General features: G+C 44.8%; 5 protein-coding genes and 1 long non-coding RNA gene across 6 annotated transcripts; 3 read left to right on the forward strand and 3 right to left on the reverse strand.

Moving 5' to 3' along the window:
• Nucleotides 1–1,763: 1,763 nt before the first annotated feature.
• Nucleotides 1,764–2,336, reverse strand: LOC119132604. The gene is made up of 2 exons (XR_005099916.1): nt 2,245–2,336; nt 1,764–2,010 (listed from the first exon to the last, which is right to left on the reverse strand). It is a non-coding gene; the product is annotated as an uncharacterized LOC119132604 (long non-coding RNA).
• On the forward strand, nt 2,005–3,471 carry LOC119132603 (alpha-(1,3)-fucosyltransferase 4-like). The gene is made up of 2 exons (XM_037268015.1): nt 2,005–3,289; nt 3,321–3,471. Exon 1 carries the CDS (start codon nt 2,106–2,108, stop codon nt 3,195–3,197), a length of 1,092 nt encoding a protein of 363 aa, XP_037123910.1. The 5' UTR covers nt 2,005–2,105; the 3' UTR covers nt 3,198–3,289; nt 3,321–3,471.
• A 2,910-nt stretch (nt 3,472–6,381) lies between these two features.
• On the reverse strand, nt 6,382–18,148 carry LOC119132602 (collagen alpha-1(XXVI) chain-like). Its single transcript, XM_037268014.1, has 14 exons — nt 17,758–18,148; nt 17,232–17,354; nt 17,044–17,147; nt 11,412–11,473; nt 11,231–11,333; nt 10,885–10,977; nt 10,681–10,815; nt 8,296–8,364; nt 8,178–8,230; nt 8,044–8,106; nt 7,675–7,710; nt 7,553–7,597; nt 7,399–7,483; nt 6,382–6,738 (listed from the first exon to the last, which is right to left on the reverse strand). The coding sequence occupies exons 1-14, from the start codon at nt 17,937–17,939 to the stop codon at nt 6,596–6,598; spliced, it is 1,296 nt and encodes a 431-aa protein (XP_037123909.1). The 5' UTR covers nt 17,940–18,148; the 3' UTR covers nt 6,382–6,595.
• A 776-nt stretch (nt 18,149–18,924) lies between these two features.
• srprb (SRP receptor subunit beta) lies at nt 18,925–20,498 on the forward strand. Its single transcript, XM_037268078.1, has 7 exons — nt 18,925–19,152; nt 19,291–19,385; nt 19,488–19,565; nt 19,667–19,749; nt 19,938–20,074; nt 20,145–20,199; nt 20,272–20,498. The coding sequence occupies exons 1-7, from the start codon at nt 18,996–18,998 to the stop codon at nt 20,480–20,482; spliced, it is 816 nt and encodes a 271-aa protein (XP_037123973.1). The 5' UTR covers nt 18,925–18,995; the 3' UTR covers nt 20,483–20,498.
• Nucleotides 20,499–20,754: 256 nt separating this feature from the next.
• Nucleotides 20,755–22,763, reverse strand: wdr53 (WD repeat domain 53). The gene is made up of 3 exons (XM_037268077.1): nt 22,571–22,763; nt 21,791–22,280; nt 20,755–21,671 (listed from the first exon to the last, which is right to left on the reverse strand). The coding sequence occupies exons 2-3, from the start codon at nt 22,277–22,279 to the stop codon at nt 21,075–21,077; spliced, it is 1,086 nt and encodes a 361-aa protein (XP_037123972.1). The 5' UTR covers nt 22,280; nt 22,571–22,763; the 3' UTR covers nt 20,755–21,074.
• A 504-nt stretch (nt 22,764–23,267) lies between these two features.
• On the forward strand, nt 23,268–25,494 carry neu4 (sialidase 4). The gene is made up of 4 exons (XM_037267895.1): nt 23,268–23,546; nt 23,658–23,872; nt 23,937–24,192; nt 24,572–25,494. Exons 1-4 carry the CDS (start codon nt 23,519–23,521, stop codon nt 25,447–25,449), a joined length of 1,377 nt encoding a protein of 458 aa, XP_037123790.1. The 5' UTR covers nt 23,268–23,518; the 3' UTR covers nt 25,450–25,494.
• Nucleotides 25,495–25,538: the final 44 nt, after the last annotated feature.

Here is a 25,538-nt window from a genome sequence, read left to right on the forward strand (position 1 = left end):
TGGTACCAGTCTGCAGGCCATGTAGTAAATACTTCCAAATTGGATGCCTCGATTCCTCCATTGGACAATTTTCCTCACCGATTGGGAAAAGAGAATAGTAATTGGGCAACTGACACTCACTTCTCGAGCCCCCGCTGTGTTGAAAGCGGCTGTTAGGTGGTCTCAGTTTATCGTGTTATGATATAGTTCACAAAACAGGAAGTGGCCGTGGACACTGCGAGCGAGCTTTCAAACGTCGAGAACATACACGAGCGTGTTGCCGGCCCGAACTTGACTCACTGCGCGTTTCCTGCAACAAAGGCAGACTGGGGGGAAAAAAAACCGCACAACGCCATCGCACGTCACTCCCAAACCACGCCAACCTCGCCTGGTTCTGCGGCGAGACGTACATGTGTTAATAATACTGGGAGCAGACTGTTGTTGTTTCTCGCCAGGCCCCAAATAAACCCCCTCTAGGCAGAACATCAGATGAAGAATCAGCTGAAAATAGAACGGTTCCGCTGGAAAGGAGGGGGGGGGGGTGATAAATAATGCAAAAAGAATACAAAACCTCTTACGGGGTTCGCTGATCTCACACACAGCAGACATGCAGAGACACGCACAGTTGCGTTTTTTTTTTTTTTTTTTACCCCACAGTGAGGAATAGTGAATGGATGTCACAGGAAGGAGGAGGACCCAGTGGAGTAACACATGCTCTTCGCTTCATCTCCTCCCACTGCTCCATGTTTTACGTTTCCATCCGGGATTCATGACAAACTCTTAAAGGGGAGGGAACAGAGGGACTTGAGGAGGGGGTGATGTCCAAAGACACACACAGCGTGCTTTTTCCTGCCAGATTGGAGCCTACCAAACACAGATGTTTTGGTATTTTCACACCATCAGCACAACAACCTCACCCAGGCAACATGTGGAACTACTTTTTCCTTTTAATTCCCAACCAAGGCTTTTTGTTTGGATTTGATTTTCCACGCTGAATAAAAGATCCAACATTTCAAAGTGTGGTGGCAAAACAGGCCTAATTCAAAGCGCTGAATATTTATTTATTGGCAAAATGAATAATGCATGCACCCCCTGCAATAACAGCCGACAGTGTCACTTCACTGAAAAGCCGTACCAGGTTCCTCATTGGGGTCAACACATAGAAATCCAACCTCAGCTTTGTGTATGGAGACACCTAGTGGTATATTTACTGTACTGCTCAAGAACAAGCCATTCGTGAGAAGATTATTATTGTTATAAGGTTATTTATCATTGCTTTATGTAAAAAGTTTAAAACTATATACACTTTTCTTGATCATTTCAAATGGTATATTTTAATAATAACTCAAAAATATAATCCATAACATCACCAACATACGTGAATTAAAAATGACAAACATTTATCACAATAAATGAATCGAAATTCTCTACCTGATTTTCCTCAACTATTGGCAACGTGATAAAAAATGGACCACCTGACCCGTTTTGGGAATCATTGCTTTTAAAGAACAAATTAATATTTAAACAAGATGTTCCATTATGTGTTAAACCGTCAAATCCACAAACTGAAGTCAAACAAAGCCGCCGTAAGATTATAAAATGTGGTACATATAACTATATATATATATATAACTATATATATATATATATATATAAATAAAACAATATAACTATATATATATATATATATATATATATATAGTTATATATATATATATATATATATATATATATATATATATAGTTATATATATATATATATATATATATATATATATATAGTTATATATATATAAAAGAAGCAGTCATGTAAAAGTAATTTGTCTTAACCTTATTGCATAATCTCAACGGTACAATGAAAGTGCACCTTATAACGGTGTCATAAAAATGACTCATTTCCTAAGGTACCGGAGACGGGTCACTTTTGAATTGCCTGGGAGGCCGTGTGGACGTCACAGAAGCTCCATTGACAGGCAACGGGAACCCGCCAGCACTCTGCCACGTCAAAGTTTCGGCGTTCCGATTGGACCACTGGGAGCAGGATTAACACTTTTTAAGGCTTAAGGCTGCCTGAAGACAATTACAGGGTGAAGTGCGCTTGTGTCGAGGGTGAAGGGAGGTTACTTATGGGACTTTGGGCTCGACGGACCCGCGCATGCTCCAAGAGGCGTCCCGGTTCGTCCAAATGTGACAGCCAGTTCTTTCATGCGGGCCTAGTGGCTGCCACATTCCTCATCCTCCTGGGACTTTCTTTGCTCTACTTACCAGAGCCGCTCGCGCTTGAGCCGGCCACGGCTGCTCTCGAGGTGACGCTCTTGATTTGGACTCATCCATTCGGGCGGAAGCGTCCACTTCCGGATTGTTTGGCGCGTTACGGCGTCGACGGCTGCGTGTTGACGGACGACCCTCGCGAGTACGCGCGCGCTGACGGCGTGCTCGTGCACCATCGCGACATCGTCGGAGGAAACGCGGAGCTGCCACCGGAAGTGGGCCGGCCGTCGGGGCAGAAGTGGATATGGCTCAACTACGAGTCTCCCTCACACACTCCAGCCCTGCGGCGCCTGGAGGGGCGCTTCAACCTCACCATGAGCTACCGCACTGACTCTGACATTTTCCTCCCGTACGGCTACCTGGTCCTCAAGCACGGCAGCGGGCAGCTCCTCTCGGAACCTTCCAGAACTTCTCGTCCTGGTTTTGTAGCATGGGTGGTGAGCAACTGGGTGGATTCGCAGGCCCGCGTGGCCTTCTACTACCAGCTCAGCCAGTACATCCAGGTGGACGTATTCGGCCGAGCTGGACGCAGCATTCCGGAAGGGTCCGGAAGCGTGGTGCAGCTTGTAAAGCACTATCATTTTTACTTAGCCCTGGAGAACTCGCAACACACGGACTACATCACAGAGAAACTGTGGAACGCCGTGCTGGCCGGGGCCGTGCCGGTGGTCCTGGGTCCCGCCCGGAAGAACTACGAGCGTTTCCTGCCACCGGAGGCCTTCATCCACGTGGACGACTTCCCCTCGGTTAAAGCGCTGGCCCGGTACTTAGTGGAGCTTAGGCGAGACCCGGCACGGCTGCAAGGGCACCTGCGTTGGAGGACAGGCTACGGACTGCGCCAGCCCACCTTCTGGGGAGAACACTACTGCACCGCCTGCAGTGTGCTAAGGAAGAACTTAGGTCACACTCAGGTGGTCCATGACTTGACTGGATGGTTCGAGTCCTGAAGCGAAAGAAAAACGACAAGCAACTTTAGCCAAATGTGGCGAGAACATAACACAACTTCATAAACCTCATCAGATGCAACATGCATACAAGCGTAATTATTTTTATTGTCATCATATACTGTAGTCTGGCCTCTCTCACAATCCTTTCATCTGTGCTTTTTGCCCATACGTCTCGCGACCCCCCCACCCGGCCCTCCCCCACAACCACCAATCAGCCCCCCCTCCCCCTTCTTCTTGTTTTTCCTGTCTACTGAACAGAGACATGTTGATATGAGGCCCCGCCTGGTCGCCCGGCCACAAGGGAGCAAGTCTCTGGTGCCTTTTGATCAGCTGCAAGATCAGACATGTCACCCTCACTCACCCCCTCCCCCCCCCCGCCGCCATGTATACTCCAGTGACTGATCATGCAGTATAATGGGCAGCCGCGGACGACCCCCGAAAGATGCACGCCCACGCTCGTTCTCTACGTAAAGCCGATTGAAGCGGGCTGTTGTTTATACCTCCGCTGGCACACTGCCGTGGCTTGTTTGCTGGACGCCAGAGACGGCGAGCGCGTGTGACTGTGTGCCATTTCCCCTTTCTTGCCCTTTTTTGTTGCCTTTGACAGTAAGATGGATGATCGCAATCACACAGGAGCTATCAGCGAGACAGAGTGGAAGGTCCACAGGCCGGCGAGACACAGTCATGGGAAACCAGCCGTCAGATTACTGGCCGGCCGGCCGGCGTGCCGTTGTTCGTATGCATTGGCCTTGCTTGCTTTTTCTTCTGCGTATGTGGACATGGAACATTTCGGATACGGTTGCAACATTCGTATCGCAGATTATCTTTCCCCATTGAAATGAATAGAAAGGCCATGAATGCGTTCCAACCTTCCCCTACTCTACATTTCTTCAAACGCAATTAAATAGAATGTAAAGAAATAAACAGGTTGTGCATTATCATTAATCATGATTTAAAATATCGATTATTTAAAGGGTTATAATACCGCAACTTTCCATGCTATTTGTTAGCCTGTCTATGGTGTTTTGCATACCGTGTTAGCATGAAGCTGGCAGAGGGCAAACTTAATAAATACTGTTGACGATGGATTGACGTATAATTCTCATAAATTGATGTTTCGTTTGACAGTTAACGACACGTGTGTGCGAGGCGAAGGCTAGACTCATTTATGTGGGAGTTCTCCGTAAGCGTAGCGCTAGTCAATATGTCTAGCGATGTGACGCAAAGTTCTTTCATCCACCGGGCCCACTTTTCACTTCCCAGCCAGCCGGCGGATGTTTTTAGGAGAAACATCTGTTGCTGTACAAATGAGATTAGTGGGTCTCCAGCCTGGGGGGGCGGGGGGGGGGGGCATATGAACAGCAGTTAGTCAAAAGGGGGTGAGAATAAAAAAAAAGGGGGGGGTGAAAGGAAGCATGGTTTTAAATCTACTGAAATAGCTTGAGAATCTAAGTATTCATCACAGCACACCATCACCCTCTTTAACAGTCCCCCCCCCATCCCTTGAAATCTCATATTGATAAATGCAATTTTTCACCTTGTTGCTAGGCAACGACTCACCTCAGCCCCCGGAAAGTTGTCAGCCGCTGACACGAGGTAATATTTAATCCTCCAAGAGAAGGAGAAGAGAAATTGAAATGGACTGTAGTTTAGCAACAGAGGTGATGTGTGTGCGTGCTGTTTATGCTTTTGTTTGCATACACACACACACACACACACACACATACACACACACACACACACACACACACACACACACACACACACACACACACACACACACACAGTCCTACCTGCTGGGGTCTGTGCACCAATGTGAAGAAAGCCACAAAAGCAAAGCTTCTGAATCAAAGATGCTGAGATGAATCTTGTCTGGGTCACTTTATAGCAAAATGGAAGGGATACTGAACGTCCAGGGTTTGTTGATATGTGCATGGCGTTGTTCATTTTACGTTCATTGCGCAGCTAAAGTCAGCGAGTGATTGCGTAACTCCGTAAATAATAACTACTCAGGTGAATGAATTAAAAAAAAATATGTACGTCCCTCGGTTTCAGACTATGTTGGGCTTGGTGGAGGTGCAGGCCTGCAAGCTGTTGCGGGTCCACAAATGCAGAGAGACAGCCAGTCATACCTGATCCACTCTCTGCCTCTCTGTATTGAACCGCTTTGAACTGCTCCATCTGGTTCTGCTCAAGGGTACCGTCGACAGCGGGCTTCCTTTGCGCCTTACGACTCGCTTTTTTCTGATGGCGTCTATTTGAGGGAGGAGGGCGTTTATTTATTTTTTTGTGATCATTACAGATAAACATATTCTGAGAGTAAAATTAAACATGAAAGAAAATGTAACGATGGAGCCGGACAGTTAGATTTTTTTTTTTTTACTTTGTGTAAAGATTTAAAAAGGAAAATGACAGTCGATTTTGGGTACAGGATACATGATATATATAAAAAAGGACATTTTATTTAGTTAAATTCATTCACTGAGATTTAATGTGTATTATTGTGCAGCAATGTTGTGAGTGTACCTAAACTTTTGGTAAGGTCAATTAGCTCAGCCAGATGTGCATTTTTTTTTTTTTCAACCATTTTATGCACTGTAATTCTACATCCACTAAATATTCTTTTTGTCTTTGGAATGGTGTATGTAGTATATATTCACAAGACTGAGTATGGATTGAGAAAGATTGCAAATTATTTCGGACATTTTTGTCACAATGTAAAAAAAAAAATTGAATTTCACTTTCCAGTCTTTTGCTACTTTCATGTATTGTACGAGGGACTTAATGTAGTGATACGGCCAGTCTCTGAGGCGTTTACAAAGATGTAATCCTGTCACGTTGTGGGAGAGGAAAAGGGAAAAAAACCAAAAAACTTTCCAGATGTGCACGCTCCAGATGTACGCTCTAAAAAGCAAAGTATCATTTTAAGCAGACGCTGCTGGCAGCCTGTCACGTCTTAACAAGGCAGAGAGGAGCGTTAAAATATATATATATATATATGTTTGACAGGCCGGTACGGGATGAATGGCAAGGATGCTGCGAGTGAATGTTCGACACTAAACTCCGTTTTTTTTGGGCTCCGGCTCTCAGGAAAGCGTCGCTATCGCAGCCTGGGGAGCTTTGCCAGCCAAACTGATGTGTTTACTAGGCCGTCTTTTATCTGTGGAAAGAAAGAAGCCAAGACCCTCATAAGACTTTATGGGCTTATATTTCACTGTCTGATACCATGTAAGCGCTGCTACTACACATTTGCAGACTGAAATCCTGCTGCAGCCGCGCCAAAAAAGGAACTATGAAGTATCATATCGAACTCACTCAGATGCTTACGGCGATAAAAAGGCAATAAAAGTGCAAGAGAAAAAAAATAAAATGAAACGTCCAGCTAAAAATATACACTCTTAAACGGGAGATGGTTGTTGTATCCCCGCCGGTGTAGGTTTGGGTTTGGGTTTGGGTTTGGGAGCATGGCGGCGTTTGGTTTTTCTCAGTGTCAAGGACAGTGGGTCCATAACGACGTCATAGCCGGATCCCTCGGGGATTCCTACGTGGGGACAAGGACGTGTCAGTCACATTGGAATGCACAAAGGCGTTAATATTATGACAAACACATTCAAAACAAAAAATTTAAATCCCCACAGTTAAAAGTTTCAATAAGAAATACATAGTAAAATAATTACAAAATAATTAATAAAAAAAAGCAATTAAATAATGAAAATATTAAATTAATAACGTACAATTTGACAGTTTCGTCATATATAAACTCCCTGGTGGTGTGTCACGGAATTAAATGTTTGAGAACCAAAAATACGAGCCCATACCGAAATAAATCTGCGGGGCGACCTGAAGGGGGCGCTGTGTACAGGAGCTGCCCAAACACATTGCAACATCAACACTGTGTCATGTTGATTAACTCCGACCTAAAGCGTCTGAATGCGTCATTACATTAAGTTTAAGGGTGTGTACAATGATGCAATTACCATACATAAATGAATTTTTATGTATCTCCAACCCCACACAGATTTGCTTCAAAATACAACAACTATTTTCAAATCATTAAATCATTTGGGGATTTTGTTTTCATGTATTTTAATAGCCGCGTGTTTATTATTTAATACAGCAACCACCAGATCTTTTTTGTTTTTTGTTTGCTAAACGAAGGCAAATAAAACGCAAGTTGTCGAGTTCTTAGCTTCTATCTCACCATGAATGCCGATCATGTGCTCCAGGATCAGGACCCTCTCGGCCAGGATCTTCAAAGCCTCCCTGAGTTGCGGTATCGCGTCCGGCTTGAATTCAAAATGTCACCATTAAAAGGGAAGCGGGTTAAGTGTCAAACAAGTGTACCGACTCCTCACATCTTTGAAGCTTTCACCCGGCTCGCCTTTGAGCCCCGGTTGTCCCTGAGAAAGAAAAAGGCAATCATCGTGTCAAGTCTTTATTACTTCTGCTTCGTAGAACGCAACATGTGTATACTCACAGCTAGGCCCGGATCGCCTGATTCACCTGGAGGCCCCTGAAGGAGGAATAAAGAAAACCAGAGCACATATTTTAGCACCCTTGTTCCCATGAACTCGTCCTGGTCTTCAGCGGACCTCCGGTCTTAAATCATTGCACTGGGATCAGCTTTAAAGGCGGAGGCCCGCTGGAGAGGGGCGCGTAGTGGCCTTGGACAAAGAGAGCCGGGCGGATTAGTCACGGACTGGAGCGAGGCTTTGAAGAAAAGCCGCTTCACCTTTCGGATCATATGACATCACGGGACACGTACGGGGAAATAGGATCCAATCAATTTGTTCAGCTGCACAAATCATCCGAAAACAAATATTTTGTATGAATGGATCAGTCTCACCCTTTGGCCCGGATCGCCTCTCGGTCCAGGAATTCCAGGCTGGCCCGGGTCGCCGTCCTTGCCCTGGTGTAAAACACAAGGACGCACATTAATGATGATTTCCTGATTCATTGATTGAAGTGAAAGGTGCTCACGTTCTGTCCCGGTAAGCCCGGAATCCCCGAACCGCCCCTCGGTCCTAAAGGACCTGCACACAATCATTGGTGTGGACGTATGAATACAAAAGGTATAGGAATGGATGAACGTTTATACCTTGAGATCCAGGTGGGCCGGGTGGACCAGGTGGACCCGGGGGGCCATTTAGACGGATGTACTCTCCGTCTGGACAATTGCAAAAAAATCAGAAAAGTTGGTCAAAGCGCAAACTGGCCACCTTCAAAACAAATTGGCCGACTTTCTACAGATGAATCTGTTTGTGTGTTTCCTTGTCGTTTTAGGACTTGCATGGCAGGTCTACTTGCCAGGTGTCTCACGTTGCGTCCCGTGAGAAGCGAATAATCCCGTCGTCTCGACTATACAATTATGTCGTGCAACCAACTGCGCGGATGAGTGACAAAAAAAAGAACATTCTCAACACGCCAATAGTTTCCTTTCCCACCCCGCCCAAGCGTAGGCTGTTTTATTAACATTTATTTTTGCACATGACTAATTATTGAAAAACAAATCTGTCAGGAGGAAAAGGAAAACAAGACTTTTGACAGATGCCAGCCAAAGTTTGGTCAAGTGTTTATTATTTTATATTATGATCATTTGTGGGTTGTATGTTTTTAGCTTTTTCCAATGAGGCTTTTTTTTTTCTTTGGACAACTACACAGCATCAAAAGCTCTCTGTGGGGTTGTGGAGGGCCCACGGGCAGCAGGGTCTCCACCCCAGTGTTGGAAGCCAAAACTTGAATTAAGATAACAGAAGATTGGAGATCATAAGCGTCACGATTGAGGTTAGATTATTCCCACTGTGTCCATGACCGACAGCAACAGCAGGACCATCCGAGCCAGGGCTCATTAAACGCCATATTAGGCACTCGCTGTGTTTTCATAGAAAACACGCGAGATTTGGAAGCGGCGCCTTGTTCTCAACATGCAAGAAATCTGAAAGAAAAACTTAAAACACACTTCCTCTTCACTTAAGCATATGTTCAGCTTGCCCCGAGTCGAGGCTGTGTTGTTACATGTCTCGAGTCCACGGAGGGGGAAAAAAAAAAGAAGCAGATTTTCCTCTGGAAGTCATTTTCTTATGTTCCACTCGGCTCCAACCTGGTAGCCTCGCCAAGAAAGTTAACATGAGTGGCAGACCATCTCCTCCCTCGCTGGCCGTTGGCCACGGCGTGTTCCCCCGAAACGCACACAGTTGTGCTGACAGCTAACAAATTAGGGCCGATTTACAGCCGCTTGATTCCCCCCCCGAAGCTAACATGGTCCAGCAGACCCAAATCTGCATTGTTCCAGACCCGCAGACCGACACTTGTGGGGCCTTGAGAGGCAGACACAGCTTAATCAGAGCAAGCTGAGCACACATGGATGTCTGCTGCCTCCTAGCGGTGAGAATCGCAATCCAACTCTTTTGGATGACCAATTTTCAATGCTTGTAAATCTTTTGACAGTAAGTACCACCTAAATAAAAAATGAGTCTTGCAAGTACAACATTAACAGTGGCGTAGTAGGTCAAAGTGTTCGGCAAATGTTTTATTCTGAAACAAATTCGATTGGCGCGTTGTCTTTTTTTGTGTGCGTACAATAATAAAGAGTAATTGCACACCCACTACAGTAGGTGGCAGTGGCGCTCATTAAATTTTTGTCAGGCAAATTGATGCTTCTAAAATATTTTCTGAAAGACTTAAAACAAGTTATTTTTTGTTGTAAGTTGATCTATATAACCTTTTTGTTTGTTTGTTAGTAAGGATATAATGTAATAGGTGTACTTATGACAATTTTATAGACAAATCTTATTATGTATAGTTGCAGCTGAGAGTTGGGGAAGGGCGCAAAATGTTTTCTTCTTTCTAGGACTGTGTGACCGAAAAAAAATATTGAAAAGCACAGCTCTAAAGTCATACAACAGCACATTTTGTAATCCCCCCCCGCTGGCTCTTAAGTGGAAAACCCCCAAAGAAAGGGGGACCTGTGATATCTATCAGGGTAAATGTGATGATAACCATCTGAGAATTGGAAATGAAATTTACAGCGACGCAGTAATGCCGTAGACAGTCTGTCCTTGCTGCTCAGTATAAAATGGCCGTCAGAATAATTAACAGAAAAACATGTCAAATCGCCATCGCACTATTAAGGAGGAAAAAAAAAAATATCTCAATATTATTTCTCTTTCTTGTGATTTTATACTTGGCCTTCAGCCTCCATTGTTTTTGGTGGTCTGTTGTAAAGTGTGGCACAGCTACGTCAGCAAAGCACACGGGAACAATTAAACTCAATGAGCACCAGCGCTCGTCTAGTAAAACCGTGCTTCGCGAAATGCGTAAGACACATTGCTCGTTTAAGTCCTTAAAGAAACTGCTGCTCGAGTCGTTTTCCACCTGTAAACTCTTTTCCATTCATACGCTCTTTCCCCCCCCCCCCCCCCCCCCCCTCAGAGTATGAATGAAGAGCAGGAAAGGTTGAGCATTGTAAGTGTGACCTCCTCACCTTGATCATCCACTTGGAACACATCCCCCCTCACGTGCACGAGAGAAGTCCTGGAAGGAGGAGCTGGAGGGCCAGGTGGGCCAGGTGGGCCGGGGAGACCCCCTTCACCAGGATCACCTTTGCCCCCTTTTAGGCCTGACCACAAACACTTAATAAGTTAAACAGATGATCCTCCTTCCGCCAAACAATGTAAAAATGTCTTACCGATGACTCCGGGAAGGCCTGTTCTTCCTGGTGAACCCCGAGGTCCGGCCGGGCCCGGTGGTCCGGCGGGCCCCGGCTCGCAATCACATTTAGCTGTTTAACGGATATATCGGTTTATAGTATGTCGGGTTGCCATAATATCTGCAGTATCTATAAAATATCACTAGGTGGCAGTAGTGCTGTCAAAAGTTTGATATTATTTCCTATGAAAATAATTTTCTTTTCTTTTTCTTTTTTTTTTACGGATTGCATTTGCTTCATAATTTATCAGCGAAATTCTTCAACTGTCCAGACCTAGTTAATGTATATTTTTTTAAAGTAATATTTAAAGGCAGTATTTACACACCTGGAGGAGTCGGTAACGGTGCATCCACCTCGTTGTCAGCCGATCCCTGTGTTGGCCTGACGACAGCCGGTGATGGCAATCGGATTCCTTCTAAGATCTTGAGCTATCACGAAATAAGCAGCAGAAGAAGAGAAGATAAATTTCGCTCACAAACTCCATGAGCATTTAGCCGGCCCCTTACCTGTGACTCGATGCTGTTGATTCTGACGCTCATGTCTGTGAATGTGGTGCAGTTCATGCACTCTGCAGACAGGAAAAAGAAGGAATTGGTGGATTGAACAATTTGACATTTATTCACATTTCATACTCCGGCAGCAGCAGCAGCAGCATTGGGAAGACCGGCCAAGACATACAAGAACACCGCTCGTCGTCATCGGCTCATACTCGAGAGCTTGTTAGGAATCCCTCCAAAAAAAAAAAATCACGTCGCTCACTCGCAGGATAAATATTATTTCACGACATTTTTCTTTAACACAATAAATGAAGCCCAGCGTGCACACCTGCTTGTCTCCCAATTTGGCGTATTTTCAGTCTGCCCGAAAAAAAACTGTGGAGCGGAATACAAACCCACACACTCACAGATATTTTTGCATGGCAAACAAAAACATATTTAAAGGCACAGTTCAAACAAATGAGGTGGTCTTTCCTGGCAGAGGCCTCAGGAATAAGTGTGGTGATGTTTCATCTCATTTCAACATAAATGGGTGTTAGTGGGTTTGAGTCATCATGAATACATATAATAAATACAATAAGGGAAGAGCTTCGGATATACAGTGCTTGACATTAACGACGTTAAAATAGAACAATTAAGACACATTAAAGTATTAGTGTTACTTATTTTAAGTTAGGATTTTAAATGTTTACCAGCCTATTAGCAAACTAGAATAAATTGTAAGCCCACAGAAGATGTGACCAAGCACATATTCCCCCCAAAAAATTAAGAAGGAAAAAACAATTTCCAAAATATATATATATATATATATATATATATTTTTTTTTTCAATTAAATAGGAGCTTTTCTCTGTTTTTTGCGGAAAATGTGGTCAGACTTATTTCCCCCCAAAAGATAAAAATAAAAAAACGCATATAGGAGCTATTTCCCAAAAAATATATATATATACTACACTATATTTTTTCAATAGGAGCTTTTTTCTGGTCTTTGCCTCAAGTGTGGAATGTCAGCTGTCAGTCCCGAAGAGGTTGACCCACCCGCGTTGTGGTCATAGCAGAACAAGCCAGAACGGGAAACAACTGGCGCTCATAAATAACGCGACAACAAAAATGACCCCAGCGGCTGTGCTCTGGCGAAATCGGCATCTCCGACCGCAGGGTGCAGGATGCTAACAGCGGCTGCTGAGGTTTCTGCGTCGCTGAAATAGGACGCCGTGTACCCCAGCGTCTATGCACGTTAATCCGGTCCTGTGGTGTGCTAGATGTTCATGGGTGTGGTTTCTCAAAGCTTCATTTGGACATCTTGAATCTCCCCTTTGGAACACGGCCACCAGCGGAAGTGACAATCAACCGCTCGCATTCCAAAGGATGCGTCAATCTAAACACTGAAAATTGGTTTGTTGTGACTGGCCGCGGAGAGGCGAGACTCAGAAAGTCGGCGAGGTCTTGGCGGGCACATTGAGATGCTAAAACCGATCAAAATGTGATCATTCTTCAAGAATATATTCTGACTACATGTGCTGCACCACCGTTTGTGTTCAAATAGCTACATGTTGCTTAAATTGAATATATGCAACTGGTGGAAGGTTTTTCTTTTGTTTAGCTTGAGACAGTAAACATCTTTCGTCTCAAGTATTTTATATGCATCTCGTTATTCGGCTGCCTTAGTGTGAAAATACGCTCTGATGAAGCAATAATAGAGTTCTGGCTAAAAGGCACAGGTGGATAAACTATATATGTATAAAAAATAAAAAAGGCTGCTGGCTGTTCTATGTCAAATTCAGCCGAGTTATCTATCAAAAGAGAAACAAGCGTCGCAGTACAGTATGATTGATTTCCGCTCTCCGGGCCTCTTAAGAGCCTTTCTTCAACGCTAATGGGCTAACTTGTCTTGTTCAGAGTCGAGAATCAGCCGGCCGTATGTTATTACACCAGAAAAACATACACAGCAGCAAACCATGAAAAAAAAAAAAACGGTTTTCCAATGGGATTTCCATTTCTGAGGTTGGAATTCAACTATGTCGGGTTAGAAAACCAAAGTTCCCTTGTGTTCACGCTGATGTTTACAATGAGACGGCAGCTATAGGGGTCTCGCTTGGATCCATAATTACACGGAAGACAGCGCTATTTTTCTTGGGCTGTACTCAAAGTCATGGGATATGAATTCCAATTGGGTCGTGTTGAGTGAGAAGCCAAATAAACAAAAACAAACAAAAAATATGGAGGGAAACATTGGTCTCGACATAGAATCATAAGTCAGATCAATGGAAGACTGATTTACTGTCGTAAATATTTCACAAAGTATACCACAGCTCAAATGTTGAGGCTTCAATATTTTCTCCATCAGTCCTGAATATAGATCCGAGGAACCCGCAGACAACTTCCAAGAAAAAAAAGCCACATTGGTCTCAACCGCCGAGTGGTCAACTTTTGCTTGGCATCAAAAACAGCTGGCATAAACACACACACACACATGGAAGCAAAAAAAAAAAACAACACACCTACACACATCCTGACAGACAGACAGACCAACACAAATCACGCTTTTTGGTCCCACACCCATTTTGGCCACAGAGTTGAAAGCGCCATGATACCACTTGACAGCTCACAACTTCACAAACATTTTTACGCTAGACGTGATGCAATGAGCAATTAACCGCGATGCCAATCGTCTCATCACCCGGGCACCGAGCCTTGGACCGCGGGCGGGATGGGCCCCGACGATACAACTCGTCATCTTTGAATGACACAATCTTGCGTTGGTTCCGCAGGGGAGCAACAGCCATGACACAACGGAATGAAAGATGATTGCGGTTCGATTGATGTTTTTTTTACGGCCGGGGACATAAGAGTGAAGAATGGCACAATTTGATGTCGTAAAGGAACATTATGAGCAAAAGCAAACATTGTCTGGTTTCAACGGCACAACAACCAGCTGGGTTTGGGCCGCTCTGTTTTTTTTTGGGTCAATCCCGTACAGCGAGAAACCGCAAAAACCACAGTTAAGGTTTCCGAAACTTTCAACAGCACCCACCCCCCTCTTTTTGTTTTGAGGGACACGTAAATTATGCTGGCTCCCACGGTCACAACTGACAATTCAGGTTTCTAGTTCCTGTGGAAAGCTCCGGCAGTAAAATGCATCTCTAGTCCGTGTGGGTTTCATTGATGTTAAGTTTAAAAAAATAAATAAAAAAAAATCTCCAAAGGGGGTTGTAACCAGCAAACAATTCCCTCACATATAAACAGGCGAAGTTCCCAGCCTGTTTTGACTACAAAAAAAAAATACATTTTACGGACACATATGGCTCTTATCAAACTCTCAACCGTTTCCAAGAACTTAACCAGCTTAACTCGAGTGGACGCAGACGGAAGGAGGAAGAAAAAGGAAAGGCGTCATTAGGACCCGATGAGAAGTTGTTGAAAGGAATGGAAAACACACAAGGAGCAGGGAGAGGAACATCATCCATCAGGCACATGAGAGCGTGAACAGCTGAGCGTTAGCAGGTCAAAGGTCAACGTCTGACCCATTTGCGAGCAAACATCGCTCGTCTTATCGAAGTTGCGGGCTACGGAAGCATGCGTCTGTTTTATCGCTTTATGCACGGAATACGTTGAAGGGAACATCTAAGACACATCCCCTCCTATCTCGGGGTTCATCATGAAACATTGGGGTTCAATGACAAGAAAGAGGGGTCAAGTATTGTTGAAGAGTCTTAAAATTGGAACGAAAAGAAGGGTTGGAGGTGAAGATGAGTGCAATGTCAAAATGAATTATTCGCTTCTTCAACATTGCTTTTCTTTTATCTGTTTTGTTTGAACAGCACAGACATTGGAATTGGAGGGGGGGGGGTAAAAGTCAACCCACAAATATGAAGCCTTTGGAGATAATAGCAGTAAAAGGCAGGACCATTAAGTCGAATTTATAAAAGGGCAGTCAATGTTGCTAACTTACCAAATTAATCGCTCTATTTTTTTTTTTTAGACTCAGGAAAAAAGACCCTTGGGAATTTTCAGATATTTTCCATATGACTGTATTTTGCCTACGTCGCTTTGCCTCACCTGTACAAATTCTACATTAGAAAAGAAAAAAAATACTCCCAAGGTGAGCCATGCGGTTTGAATTGTTCAACCATTTCCAGGAGGGCTCTCTGAAGTGGAGCCAAAATCCCATCAAAGCAGAACCAGAGACGATGAGGTCATCTTCATCGGCCGAGACTATCGCTCCGATTAAACCGGGAACTCAATGCGGCCATTTTTTCTACTTCCAGAATCAATCTCCTGATATACCATAGTGACCCTTTGAAATAAAATGTCTGTGACATTTTATTAGCTGATTAGGAAGCACTGTTCTGCTTTCTGGCCTCACTCCCGTCTGCATCACAAAAACCTTGCGTGGATTTTTTTTATTTTTATAGCCACCGTATGTTCCACATGCCTGTTGTCACGCTTAATTATTCCAAGCGAGGCCTTATTTCCATTTTGTAGCAGCTGGGGCCACTGCGCCATACCTTCATGTGTATGTCCGCTCTACTGTCAATGACATCAGCCTTTTTTTTTTTTTTTAGAGGTGTAATTAACAAAATCCAGCGTAGTGTGCCAGCCGTCCAGATGGCGATGATTTGCCCTGCACTCGACGGCAATTACAAGTACGTAAATCAGTTTAGTCCAGCCTTAAACAAACAGACATAATACTTCTTCACACTTTGAGAGCCGCTTTGGTCTCCAGTGAACCATAATCGCTGGCATTAGAAAAAGCGTCAGTATAACCATGTGTTAATCGTTGGGTGAAATAATATCCAGCCCAACTTAAATAATCCTTTCCAACGGCTTTTGTAGTAAAGTCTCGCTAGATTCCATTAGCTAATGTGCGCTTTCTGTTGGTTAGCCAAAAACGTACTTTCCAAGTGCAATAATGCTAATTATGTTAAATTTGAGTTTGCGAGGTCAAGATAACAACTCGGGGCAGGCCGTGCCAGCGCTTTGAGAGCACAATTATGCAACGAGGCTAAAATGGGCCACTCAAGCGGTGCAACGGCGAAGCCCTACGTCATGTCAAGAATTCTTTTGAGACATTTGGGGTGTATCTTAATCGCAAACATTGAGCATGAATTTGCTCGAACTTTGCGGGTATTTGATTTCAAGTGGAATCGTGCCTGTATATACGCACGCACTTCTGCGGAAACCACCAAGACTGTTCCAGACTTTCTTTACGCCAAAGTGGGTGCACCGTTTGTGGTCTGTGGTATCTGAGAGCAGCAGTGGGCGTCATTAAAGTGTCCTACCGCAACTCTTTTTACACATCTGCTGGTTATTCCACTGTTTTTCATTTATTCGTTCAATTGACTCCAACAATACCAGTGTTTAACGGAGCGGTATATTGTATGTATATGGAGTAAGGGTCGAATTTTTTTTTTGGTATATTTATGTTCCTAAATGTAACAGACTTGATTAAAGCCAGCAGTCATATGAAGGGACCAGTAGCACAATTAGCCAGGTACTCGCTAGGAAGCATTAATTGAAGCACAGGAAACTGCCTAGTGCTAAAAAAGCCTCGAGACACTTTTAAACACAATGTGTTCTTCCTGCAATGTATTTTTTATTTTTTTTTTAAGATGGAGGAACAAAAATAAGACTCGTCTCACCTTCCAGACAATCCTTGCCAAAATACCCGGGGCAGCACCTCCACTCTAATGCAGTCACCTGCTTGTAGGAAACCATGAAAGATGGTCTGAGGATAGTCCTGTAACTGATGAAAAAAAACAACTTAGTTACAAAGACATGCCTAAAATGTGTCCAAGAAAAAAGAAGAGGAAACATTTTATTGTATTACCTGAGAACTTTGGAACAAGTTGTAGGCCAGCGGCAGGTTTGAAGCACCCTCTGCACGGTGGGTTGGGTCCCATTGTGCACCTGACAGGACACCGTCTTGGAAACAGTATACTGACACCAGTTCCTAAGACATAGAGGATTTGGGGAAATATTCTATTTAGTATGCAGTTTGAAATAGGGGAGTATGTGAACTGGCGTGGCCATGTGACAGAAGTGACATGATCAAAAATACAATTTGCAAAACAGAATTATCAATCGCCCCATTCACTGCCTGCAATTAGCAGTTCACCTCACCTAGCTTTTTTAAAAAAAAGTATCCGCACTGGCCCTGTGGCACACCAAATATTGCAGTATGGCATCACGACCACCCATCGCAGTGCATTCTGGGAATTGTAGTCATTATATGGTATTTGCGCTTTACTTAGAGGACAATGTTTCAAAAATAATAATAAAATGCAGCAGAATTATAACGAGGGTAAACAAGATGACTAAAATAAGAGCATGACGAGATGTGCAGGTATGCTCACCTGGGTTGGGATCCGCTACCAGGCGGTTCAATAGGGGCACTCAGCCCTTTTATCTGTACGACGCGCGGCCGCTGCACGGTGATGCCCGGGAGCCGATAAACAAAACCCGTTCCCAGCGATACCCCGAATAAACACGTCCATGTGCAAAAAGTATACAAAAGCACCGAAGTCATTTTGGTCATTTTCGAAAGTGTATCCCTGACGTGAATGCTGCGGATGACGAGACGTCCTCGCGAATTAAAAAGTCATCTTCAGCGCGGTGGTCGTGCAGTTAGTTCCCCGGCTTGAAACAAAAGTGCTGCTGTCACACAGGCTCTTCCTATATACTGTGGTACAATGCGGCTTTCTGACGTGTGACACATTGTGCGGAGTCAAATATCCACCGCGCGTAAAAGGCGCATTGGATGCGAGTCAAGGGCTGAACCCATAGTGCGTAAAAGCCATTACTAATCTATAATCTGTCTATAATTACAGGAACCTCATTAGGAATAAACGTGGGAAACAAAACCACTGGTTGTCATTTCCGAGACTTATGTGACACAAAGGGGCACCCATTTCTTCCCTATAAACATAAAGTTGGATTAATTCATTTGAAAAAACGCCCATTAGACGTCTAATTACGGGAACGTCGATAGAAATGAACGAGGGAACCAAAACCACTTCATGTCATTTTAGGGAATGATGCGACACAAAATTCCTCGAATAAAGATGCATTGATTAATTCTTTATAAACCACCCAGTGCGTAAAAGCCACTACTAAGTAACCGCCTAATTACAGGAACTTCATTCAAATGAACGTAACCTAAACCACTTCTTGTCATTCGGTAACTAATGTGACACAAAAACACCACTTTTGCCTTTATTCATTTATAAACCTAAATTAATTTGGGTCCGTAAATCCTTTACAAAGTCATGGTCTAATTACAGGAAGCCATTAGGAAGGAAGGTGGGAAGCAAAGGCGCTTGACATTCCCGTGACACAAACGGCACCCATTTCACGCCTGCAACCCTCAAAATATGCACCAATCACTTAATTTGAGTAAACTACACCACGTTACATAAAGAGTTACCAATTATCATAGAGTAACATCCCATTTTAGCGCAATAGAATCTCCTAAGGATGTGAGTGTTGGGACGCAGCGACACCATCAGGTTGCATGGCGTCAGTACAAGCCTTTCCCCCAAGAAGTAGACGTGTCCCACGTTGTGAGTTGCACATTTAACTAGCACATTGATCGATGGAGGCGGACATTACCGGCAACATGGACGAAAACACGGACTTGGGGATCTCGCTGGACCCTTACATTGAGTCCGTGCGTCAGCAACTGGAAGACCTGGACCCACTTTTCCTCATCGGGGTTCTCGTCGCTTTGGCGGTTGTGATCATCACTTGTGGTGCGTTAGCATCAGTGCTGTTAGCATGCTAACGTTAGGAAGCTAACGGCTAAACGTTCTCACTCGCTTAAATCTGCTCTTCGAGTGTTCTCGTCAACTTGACAAACACGTTAACTACTTTGTTGTTTGCTCTTGCAGTTTTCCTGAAATACTTTTTGACCAGTAAAACCGTCCAGAGTGCGGTGCTGCTCGTCGGGCTGTGCGACGCGGGCAAGACGCTTCTCTTTAGTCGAGTGAGTGCAGCTTGTCATCATTATCATCACCCGTTCAATACTTCAAGCTGGCGCACAATCCGGCTTTTATAACATTATTTTTTTTAAATGTTTTGTTTTCAGCTGCTCTCCGGGAAGTTCAAACGGACTCAGACTTCCATAACAGACAACAGTGCTCCTTATAAAGTGAAAAACGACAGGGTAGGTTTTTGCGATGCACGATGTTGGAAAACGTGCAAATGTTGAATATTGCAACGTCAAAATTATTGCGAAATATACATGTTACCCCTCCCTTAATTCAGAAGACCATCTGGACTCTGATAGACCTGCCAGGTCATGAAAGTCTGCGTCCACAATACTTGGAGAAGTTCAAGTCGGCAGCCAGGTAATGTATTATCCATTAATTCACAATTTGAAATAGTTCTTAGGGGTGTCACATCATAATTACATTTTCTGTCAAATGTACAGAAGATCAAGAATTACAACACCTAATATTTAGAAGAATATTCCTAAAGCAGACTGAATAGTGAAAGCTCAATTTAACCATCTCCACATGTTCCCTCATCTCTCCAGAGCTATTGTGTTCGTGGTGGACAGCGCCATCTTCCAGAAGGAAGTGAGAGATGTAGCAGAGTTCCTGTACGTGCTTTTGACGGACCCCGTGCTCTGCTGCACCGCCCCCGCACTGCTGGTGGTGTGCAACAAGCAAGGTGCAAACCACACTCATCCGATTCGCAACATCTCCACCTGCCAACTGTAATGCAACATTTTCCTTTCCAGATATCACCATGGCAAAATCAGCTAAACTGATTCAGCAGCAACTGGAAAAGGAATTGTGAGTAGTTAATGAGTAAAGACCCAATTATTTGCAGAGAAGATGTTTTCCAAAGTATTTGTCGTGTCGTAGGACCACACTGCGGGTGACTCGCTCGGCGGCCCTCAGCGCCCAGGACGGCTCGGCGGGCGGAAGCGTGTACCTGGGAAAGAAAGGCAAGGACTTTGACTTTAACCAGGTACCCATGAAGGTGGAATTCCTGGAGTGCAGCGCTCGTGGTGCCAAAGGAGAAGACTGTGATGCTGACATCCAGGCCTTGGAGGGCAGCCTCGCTAAGCTGTAACAAAAATAAATAAAAAGACCTCGCTGGCAGCCACACGAAAGGCAACAATTTCACAACACTTGAAAGGGTGATCACTCACTCTAATTAGCAAGAATTATCGAATGACAGTTTACTTGTTTTAAAGGGCAAATGTAATAGGGAACATCATGGTTTAACACAAACCCCAAATATTGGCTCGTTTATTTCAAACACAGTTTTTGGACAGTGTAAAGAAATTTTGGTTGAATGTGCTGTCATTTATTTCGTCATGGACAGGAAGCTTTGTGCCTTTTTTTTAAAATTCTGTCAAATGTTTCTGCTTTCGAGCCTTTTGATTGAATGTGTGGTGTTGTTGTGAAGATTGCATTTGTAATGACAGATCATAATTTATTCCTGCAAAAACAAAAATACAATTTGCTTGTTGTACAAAATGGCAATAGTCTTCTTGGCTTCATTTGATTCCCACTTTGTGAGTCACTTAGACACGCTACCGCCGAACGAGTCATACACATTGGTTCCATAATTTAGAAAAATGTGACATTTCAGTCTGGTGGTGATGTAGTAAATTTGTTTTAGTGGAGGGTTGGGACACACTAATAGAAATTGGCGTAATCTAGGCCTCAGCCAGAGGATAGACAGTCAAACTGGAGCTCTGATCTGCCACAAGCAGACTGGCCGTTCCTTTGAGCAAAGCAGGACACAACCAGTTCACTTTATCCCCATGATCGACGTTCACTTTCGGTCCAGACGTCTCCGCCTCATCTTTCTCACGGGCCTCCTCTCCTTTCCTCTTCACCTTGCTTTTGCCTTTCCTTTGCCTTTCCTTGACTTTAGCTTTCCCCTCCGGAGTCACCACGGGGTGTTTGCTGACATCCCACAGAGACACACGACCATCATTGCCGCCCGTGGCAAGCCAGTACGGGTGGGAGAGGAACGGGATGAAATGAGCTTGGGAGGCGCCCTGGCAGTGGGCCTTGAGCGCCCCCTGCTGCTCCAATTTGGAGCCGCCACCCACACGCATCAAGTGCACCCGCCCGTCCTCTGCGGCGCAAGCGACGATGTTTCCGCAGCTGGACACGGAGACGCAGTGGGCTAGCGGAGGGTTAAAAAGCTGACCGGGACGCTGCTGGTGGTCGTCTTCCTCCTCCGCAACATCCTGGAGGTTGAGGGTCCAAATGGGCCGTGTCTTCTGTAGACCCCACAGCATCACCTAAACGGCAAAGATTCAGCATCTTTTATGAACGATATGGACGATTAGATTTTACCATCACAATAAATACATTTTTGAAATCCTTCTGGCAGTGTAACGGCAAAAATCCCGTAACTGACCTGCATGTCCAGTCCAGCAGACAGCAGGTTGTTGGGCCTGTGAGGCCTGAACGCCACCGAGGAGCAGATGTTGGTGTGTCTGCGAAGCGTCCGACACACTTTCCCCCCGGGAAGCTCCAGTATCCGCACCGCCCCCGAGTCATCAGCAAGCGCCAAAGTCGAACCGCTCTCGTTCAACGCTAACGCGTTTATCTCCTCTTCCCCGACTCCGACAAACTCCTCCACGGGGCCATTCGGGTTCCTCGGATCGAGCGTGCTCACCGTGTCACCGTGTGAAATGTAAAGCAGGCTTGGTGCTGCGGGAGAAAATGCCAAACTGGTGCAGTCCTCCTTGCCCGGGAGGTTGAGGCAACCAACGATACGTCCTTCTTGGCTCCAAACGGCGACCTCCCCGCTTTCTGAACCTGAGGCGACAAGTCCCTCGGGGCCCGGCGACGCGCACACGCACAAAATGGCCGTGGAGTGGCCCTCACGCCACAGCTTGGCCATACTGAAAAAAGGAAGAAAAAAAGAATTGTTATAGGTATGGACAAACTCCAGTAAAGTTTGCTATTCGTAAAAACTGAGTGAGTAATTAATGCCCAACTACATTTACGTATTTACAACAAACACTTTAATATCATTTCCACCACATCTTACAGTACCACTTTAAAACAAATGGCTCATTTGTACATAAGCAACGAGTTGTTTTTTTCGTAGTGTAAAACGTTATATACTAACCCCCCCCCCCCCCCCCCCCCCACACACACACACACAGACATTTAGCCATCTTGTACTTACGTATAAAACAACAGCTTAAAAGATGCTCTCACAAGGATTCAAAGACATCCAGCCAAAATTATTACATCGCACCTCAAAGCATTTGTTTTAAGTGGCAGTAAGTCTTAAATTAATGAAGAATAAAAGGATAAAACAACGTGGACTTCCAACTGTCTAACTAGCAAATAGGGCTATGCACCGTCGCATGTTGATGACGTCATAGTCACGTTTGTTGTCAAGCGACTAAAGAAAAGTCCGATTTTTACATGAAGTTTTTGGAGCAAATCTGGAATTAAAAATACATGCAATTAGTAAAAATTATTACTTTGATAATTACTTTATACGTTTTTCACTTTGCACCAAACAATCAGACAGAAAAGCTAAAACAGCTCTGCCAAAATAAAATAAAAATAAAAAGTTAATATTAATGTAGGTATGTGGCGGACCTCATACGTAAATCCAGCAACGTTCCTCCAAATATTGTTTTGATGTATGGGTAATCTAAAAATGAAATAGCAACAGCTGGGTATATGAAATAAAAACCACATATTACATAGAACATTTGACAAAGTAGTGCAATTTTCTTTCTATAACAAATACAGCAGAAAAAACCCTCAAAATGAAAATACCTGAACCATTTTATATTTGTAAAATAATGTTTGTATTCAGTCTGATTGTTTGCAAAGATCATTTTTGACACAGGTCTATTGCTTTCATAAGATTGTGCAAGTAATGTAGTATACCCCCCCCCCCCCCATTTTTAACCAGCATTCCCTCAAAACAACCACATGAGCTTTCATCTCCACAATGGCCACTCTTTGCTGATCCATCCAAAGCTGCAGACCTGATGAGTGTGGTCCATTTCTAGGTCAGTGAAAAGCCTACTAAGCTGGTGAGTTGAATAGGCCATAGTTAGGGGAGGGCTCCCTGTTACCCCAAAAAATACCCTAAACAACATCACAGCCGCAGATGCCTCACGACAAAACAGCAGCTCACAGTAGGTATTTGTTTTAATCATGGAAGCAGTTGTAGGACCTAAACTAATGACATCAAAATAAGATCTGTGTCCAAATCTCAGTCATGAAGGAACATCTCTTTTAAATTTCAGCTAGCTCAAGCACGATGAGGGTGCCTCATTTCCCAGCAAGGTCAGTCCTTTTCCGCAAGGAGCCCAACGACTTGACCTACCGAGTGCCGGCGTTGCTCTACCTGCCCCGGTGCAGCTCCTTCCTGGCCTTCTGCGAGGAGAGGCTCAGCCCGTCTGACAGCCAGGCTCACCTGCTGGTCATGAGGAGAGGGACTTTCTACAGGAACTATGTTGAGGTGAGAGCTGTTCATCAAAAACACAAGACGAGGTTAAATCGGAAATCCTCCTCTTGCTTTCCAGTGGGAAGACATGAATGTTCTGGGAACGGCGTACTTGCCGGGCCACCGCTCCATGAACCCGTGCCCGGTGTACGACGACTTCACAGGCACTCTCTTCCTGTTTTTTATCGCCATTCTGGGCCACACCACCGAATCCTTCCAGCTAACCACTGGGATGAATTTGACTCGCCTCTGCTACGTCTCCAGTACGGACAATGGCGTCACGTGGAGTCCGGTCACTGACCTCACGCAGCAGGTCATAGGGGACACCCTCAAAGGTCTGGCACCTATTGTTTTTGTCTTTCGGTTTCTTACATTCTGATTTTTTCGAACTCAAAATAGATGTTCAATGGACACTTCAATAAGACCACTATTCATTTTTAATTTAGTCCTTGTAAAGGGCATTTATATAATAGTTTGGCCCTTATAATGTTGCGACTTTGTAATCCTCTCTTAAGTGCTTTGCTGCCATCTTGTGGCACCTATATGCAATTACAACCCCCTTTGGACATGAAGGAGGGATTATTATTCGCAGCAGGTTTAATGAATGAAAAACACTCCGAAAAAAATTCATGAATAACAACAAAACTCAGAAGGCTTTTAAGACGTATATTTTTTGTTTCTAGAACGATAATTGCAGTAAAAATGTTCTTCTAGAATGGGCCACCTTTGCGCTCGGCCCAGGCCACGGCATCCAGCTCAAGTCCGGCCGTCTCCTCATCCCCGCCTACGCCTACCACATCGAGTGCAGGCAGTGCTTCGGAAAGCTGTGCCAGACGTCCCCGCGCTCTTTCTGCTTCCACAGTGACACCCACGGGCGAACGTGGCGTTTCGGGGAGACCATTCCGGGCCCGGAGAGCGTGGAGTGCCAGGTGGTGTCGGTGGACAAGGAAGACGGGAGCAACTTCTTGTACTGCAACGCGCGCAGCCGGCTGGGCTTCAGGGTGCAGGCCGTCAGTCTGGACGACGGGGCCACTTTTCAGGAGGGCCAGTTGGTGCAGCGTTTGGTGGAACCTCGGAACGGTTGTCACGGTAGCGTGGTGGGCTTTCCGGCTCCACTGCATGATCTCTGCTCTTTTGGGGTCACCCAGTCCTATCCGACCGTCCCAAACCAGGACAGAACATCCTCTCCAGATTTCCTCACCCCGACATGGGTGGTGTACTCTCACCCAACATGGACCAGCGCCCGCAAGGACCTTGGCGTCTTCTTGAGTCTTTACCCACGAGACCCGGACAACTGGCGCGGGCCCTGGGTGATCTACAAGGGTCTGTGCGCCTACTCCGACCTGGCGTACGTGGAGCTGCCGTCCTCCCCCGGCTCCCCACCCGCCATTGCCTTCGCCTGCTTGTGGGAGTGCGGCGCCGAGACGGCTTACGACGAGATATGCTTTTGCATCTTCACCCTCCACGAGCTCATCGATAACCTCACGCCGGGCGATGATGAACAACAAAGTCATGAAGTCAACATAAGTGGATGTGACGCTCTACAAGTAAAGAAGAGAAGGAAGCTTTGGGATTTTTGTGTGCTGTCTTAAATTGATTTTATGTACCTTGTCCAGTATTTAAATTGTTATGATGGTGACAAACAAATAAAACATTTTCTTTCCACCATTTTCCATCCAGA

The sequence above is a fragment of the Syngnathus acus genome, chromosome 13, assembly GCF_901709675.1.
Source record: "Syngnathus acus chromosome 13, fSynAcu1.2, whole genome shotgun sequence".
Classification (NCBI taxonomy): Eukaryota; Metazoa; Chordata; class Actinopteri; order Syngnathiformes; family Syngnathidae; genus Syngnathus; species Syngnathus acus.

Bases quoted from the DNA above. Each gene is read 5' to 3' on its own strand.
- srprb (XM_037268078.1), top strand. From the start codon at position 18,996: ATGGAGGCGGACATTACCGGCAACATGGACGAAAACACGGACTTGGGG. The intron at 19,566-19,666 runs GTAGGTTTTTGC...CCCTTAATTCAG, and splicing joins ATAAAGTGAAAAACGACAGG to AAGACCATCTGGACTCTGAT. The intron at 20,075-20,144 runs GTGCAAACCACA...TTTCCTTTCCAG, and splicing joins GGTGGTGTGCAACAAGCAAG to ATATCACCATGGCAAAATCA.
- LOC119132602 (XM_037268014.1), bottom strand. From the start codon at position 17,939: ATGACCAAAATGACTTCGGTGCTTTTGTATACTTTTTGCACATGGACG. The intron at 10,978-11,230 runs GTGTGTAAATAC...TCCGTTAAACAG, and splicing joins ACCGTTACCGACTCCTCCAG to CTAAATGTGATTGCGAGCCG. The intron at 8,365-10,680 runs GTGAGGAGGTCA...GCAATTGTCCAG, and splicing joins GTTCCAAGTGGATGATCAAG to ACGGAGAGTACATCCGTCTA.
- wdr53 (XM_037268077.1), bottom strand. From the start codon at position 22,279: ATGGCCAAGCTGTGGCGTGAGGGCCACTCCACGGCCATTTTGTGCGTG. The intron at 21,672-21,790 runs GTCAGTTACGGG...TTTGCCGTTTAG, and splicing joins CTGCTGGACTGGACATGCAG to GTGATGCTGTGGGGTCTACA.
- LOC119132603 (XM_037268015.1), top strand. From the start codon at position 2,106: ATGGGACTTTGGGCTCGACGGACCCGCGCATGCTCCAAGAGGCGTCCC.
- neu4 (XM_037267895.1), top strand. From the start codon at position 23,519: ATGCCTCACGACAAAACAGCAGCTCACA. The intron at 23,547-23,657 runs GTAGGTATTTGT...TTTAAATTTCAG, and splicing joins CGACAAAACAGCAGCTCACA to CTAGCTCAAGCACGATGAGG. The intron at 24,193-24,571 runs GTCTGGCACCTA...ATGTTCTTCTAG, and splicing joins CATAGGGGACACCCTCAAAG to AATGGGCCACCTTTGCGCTC.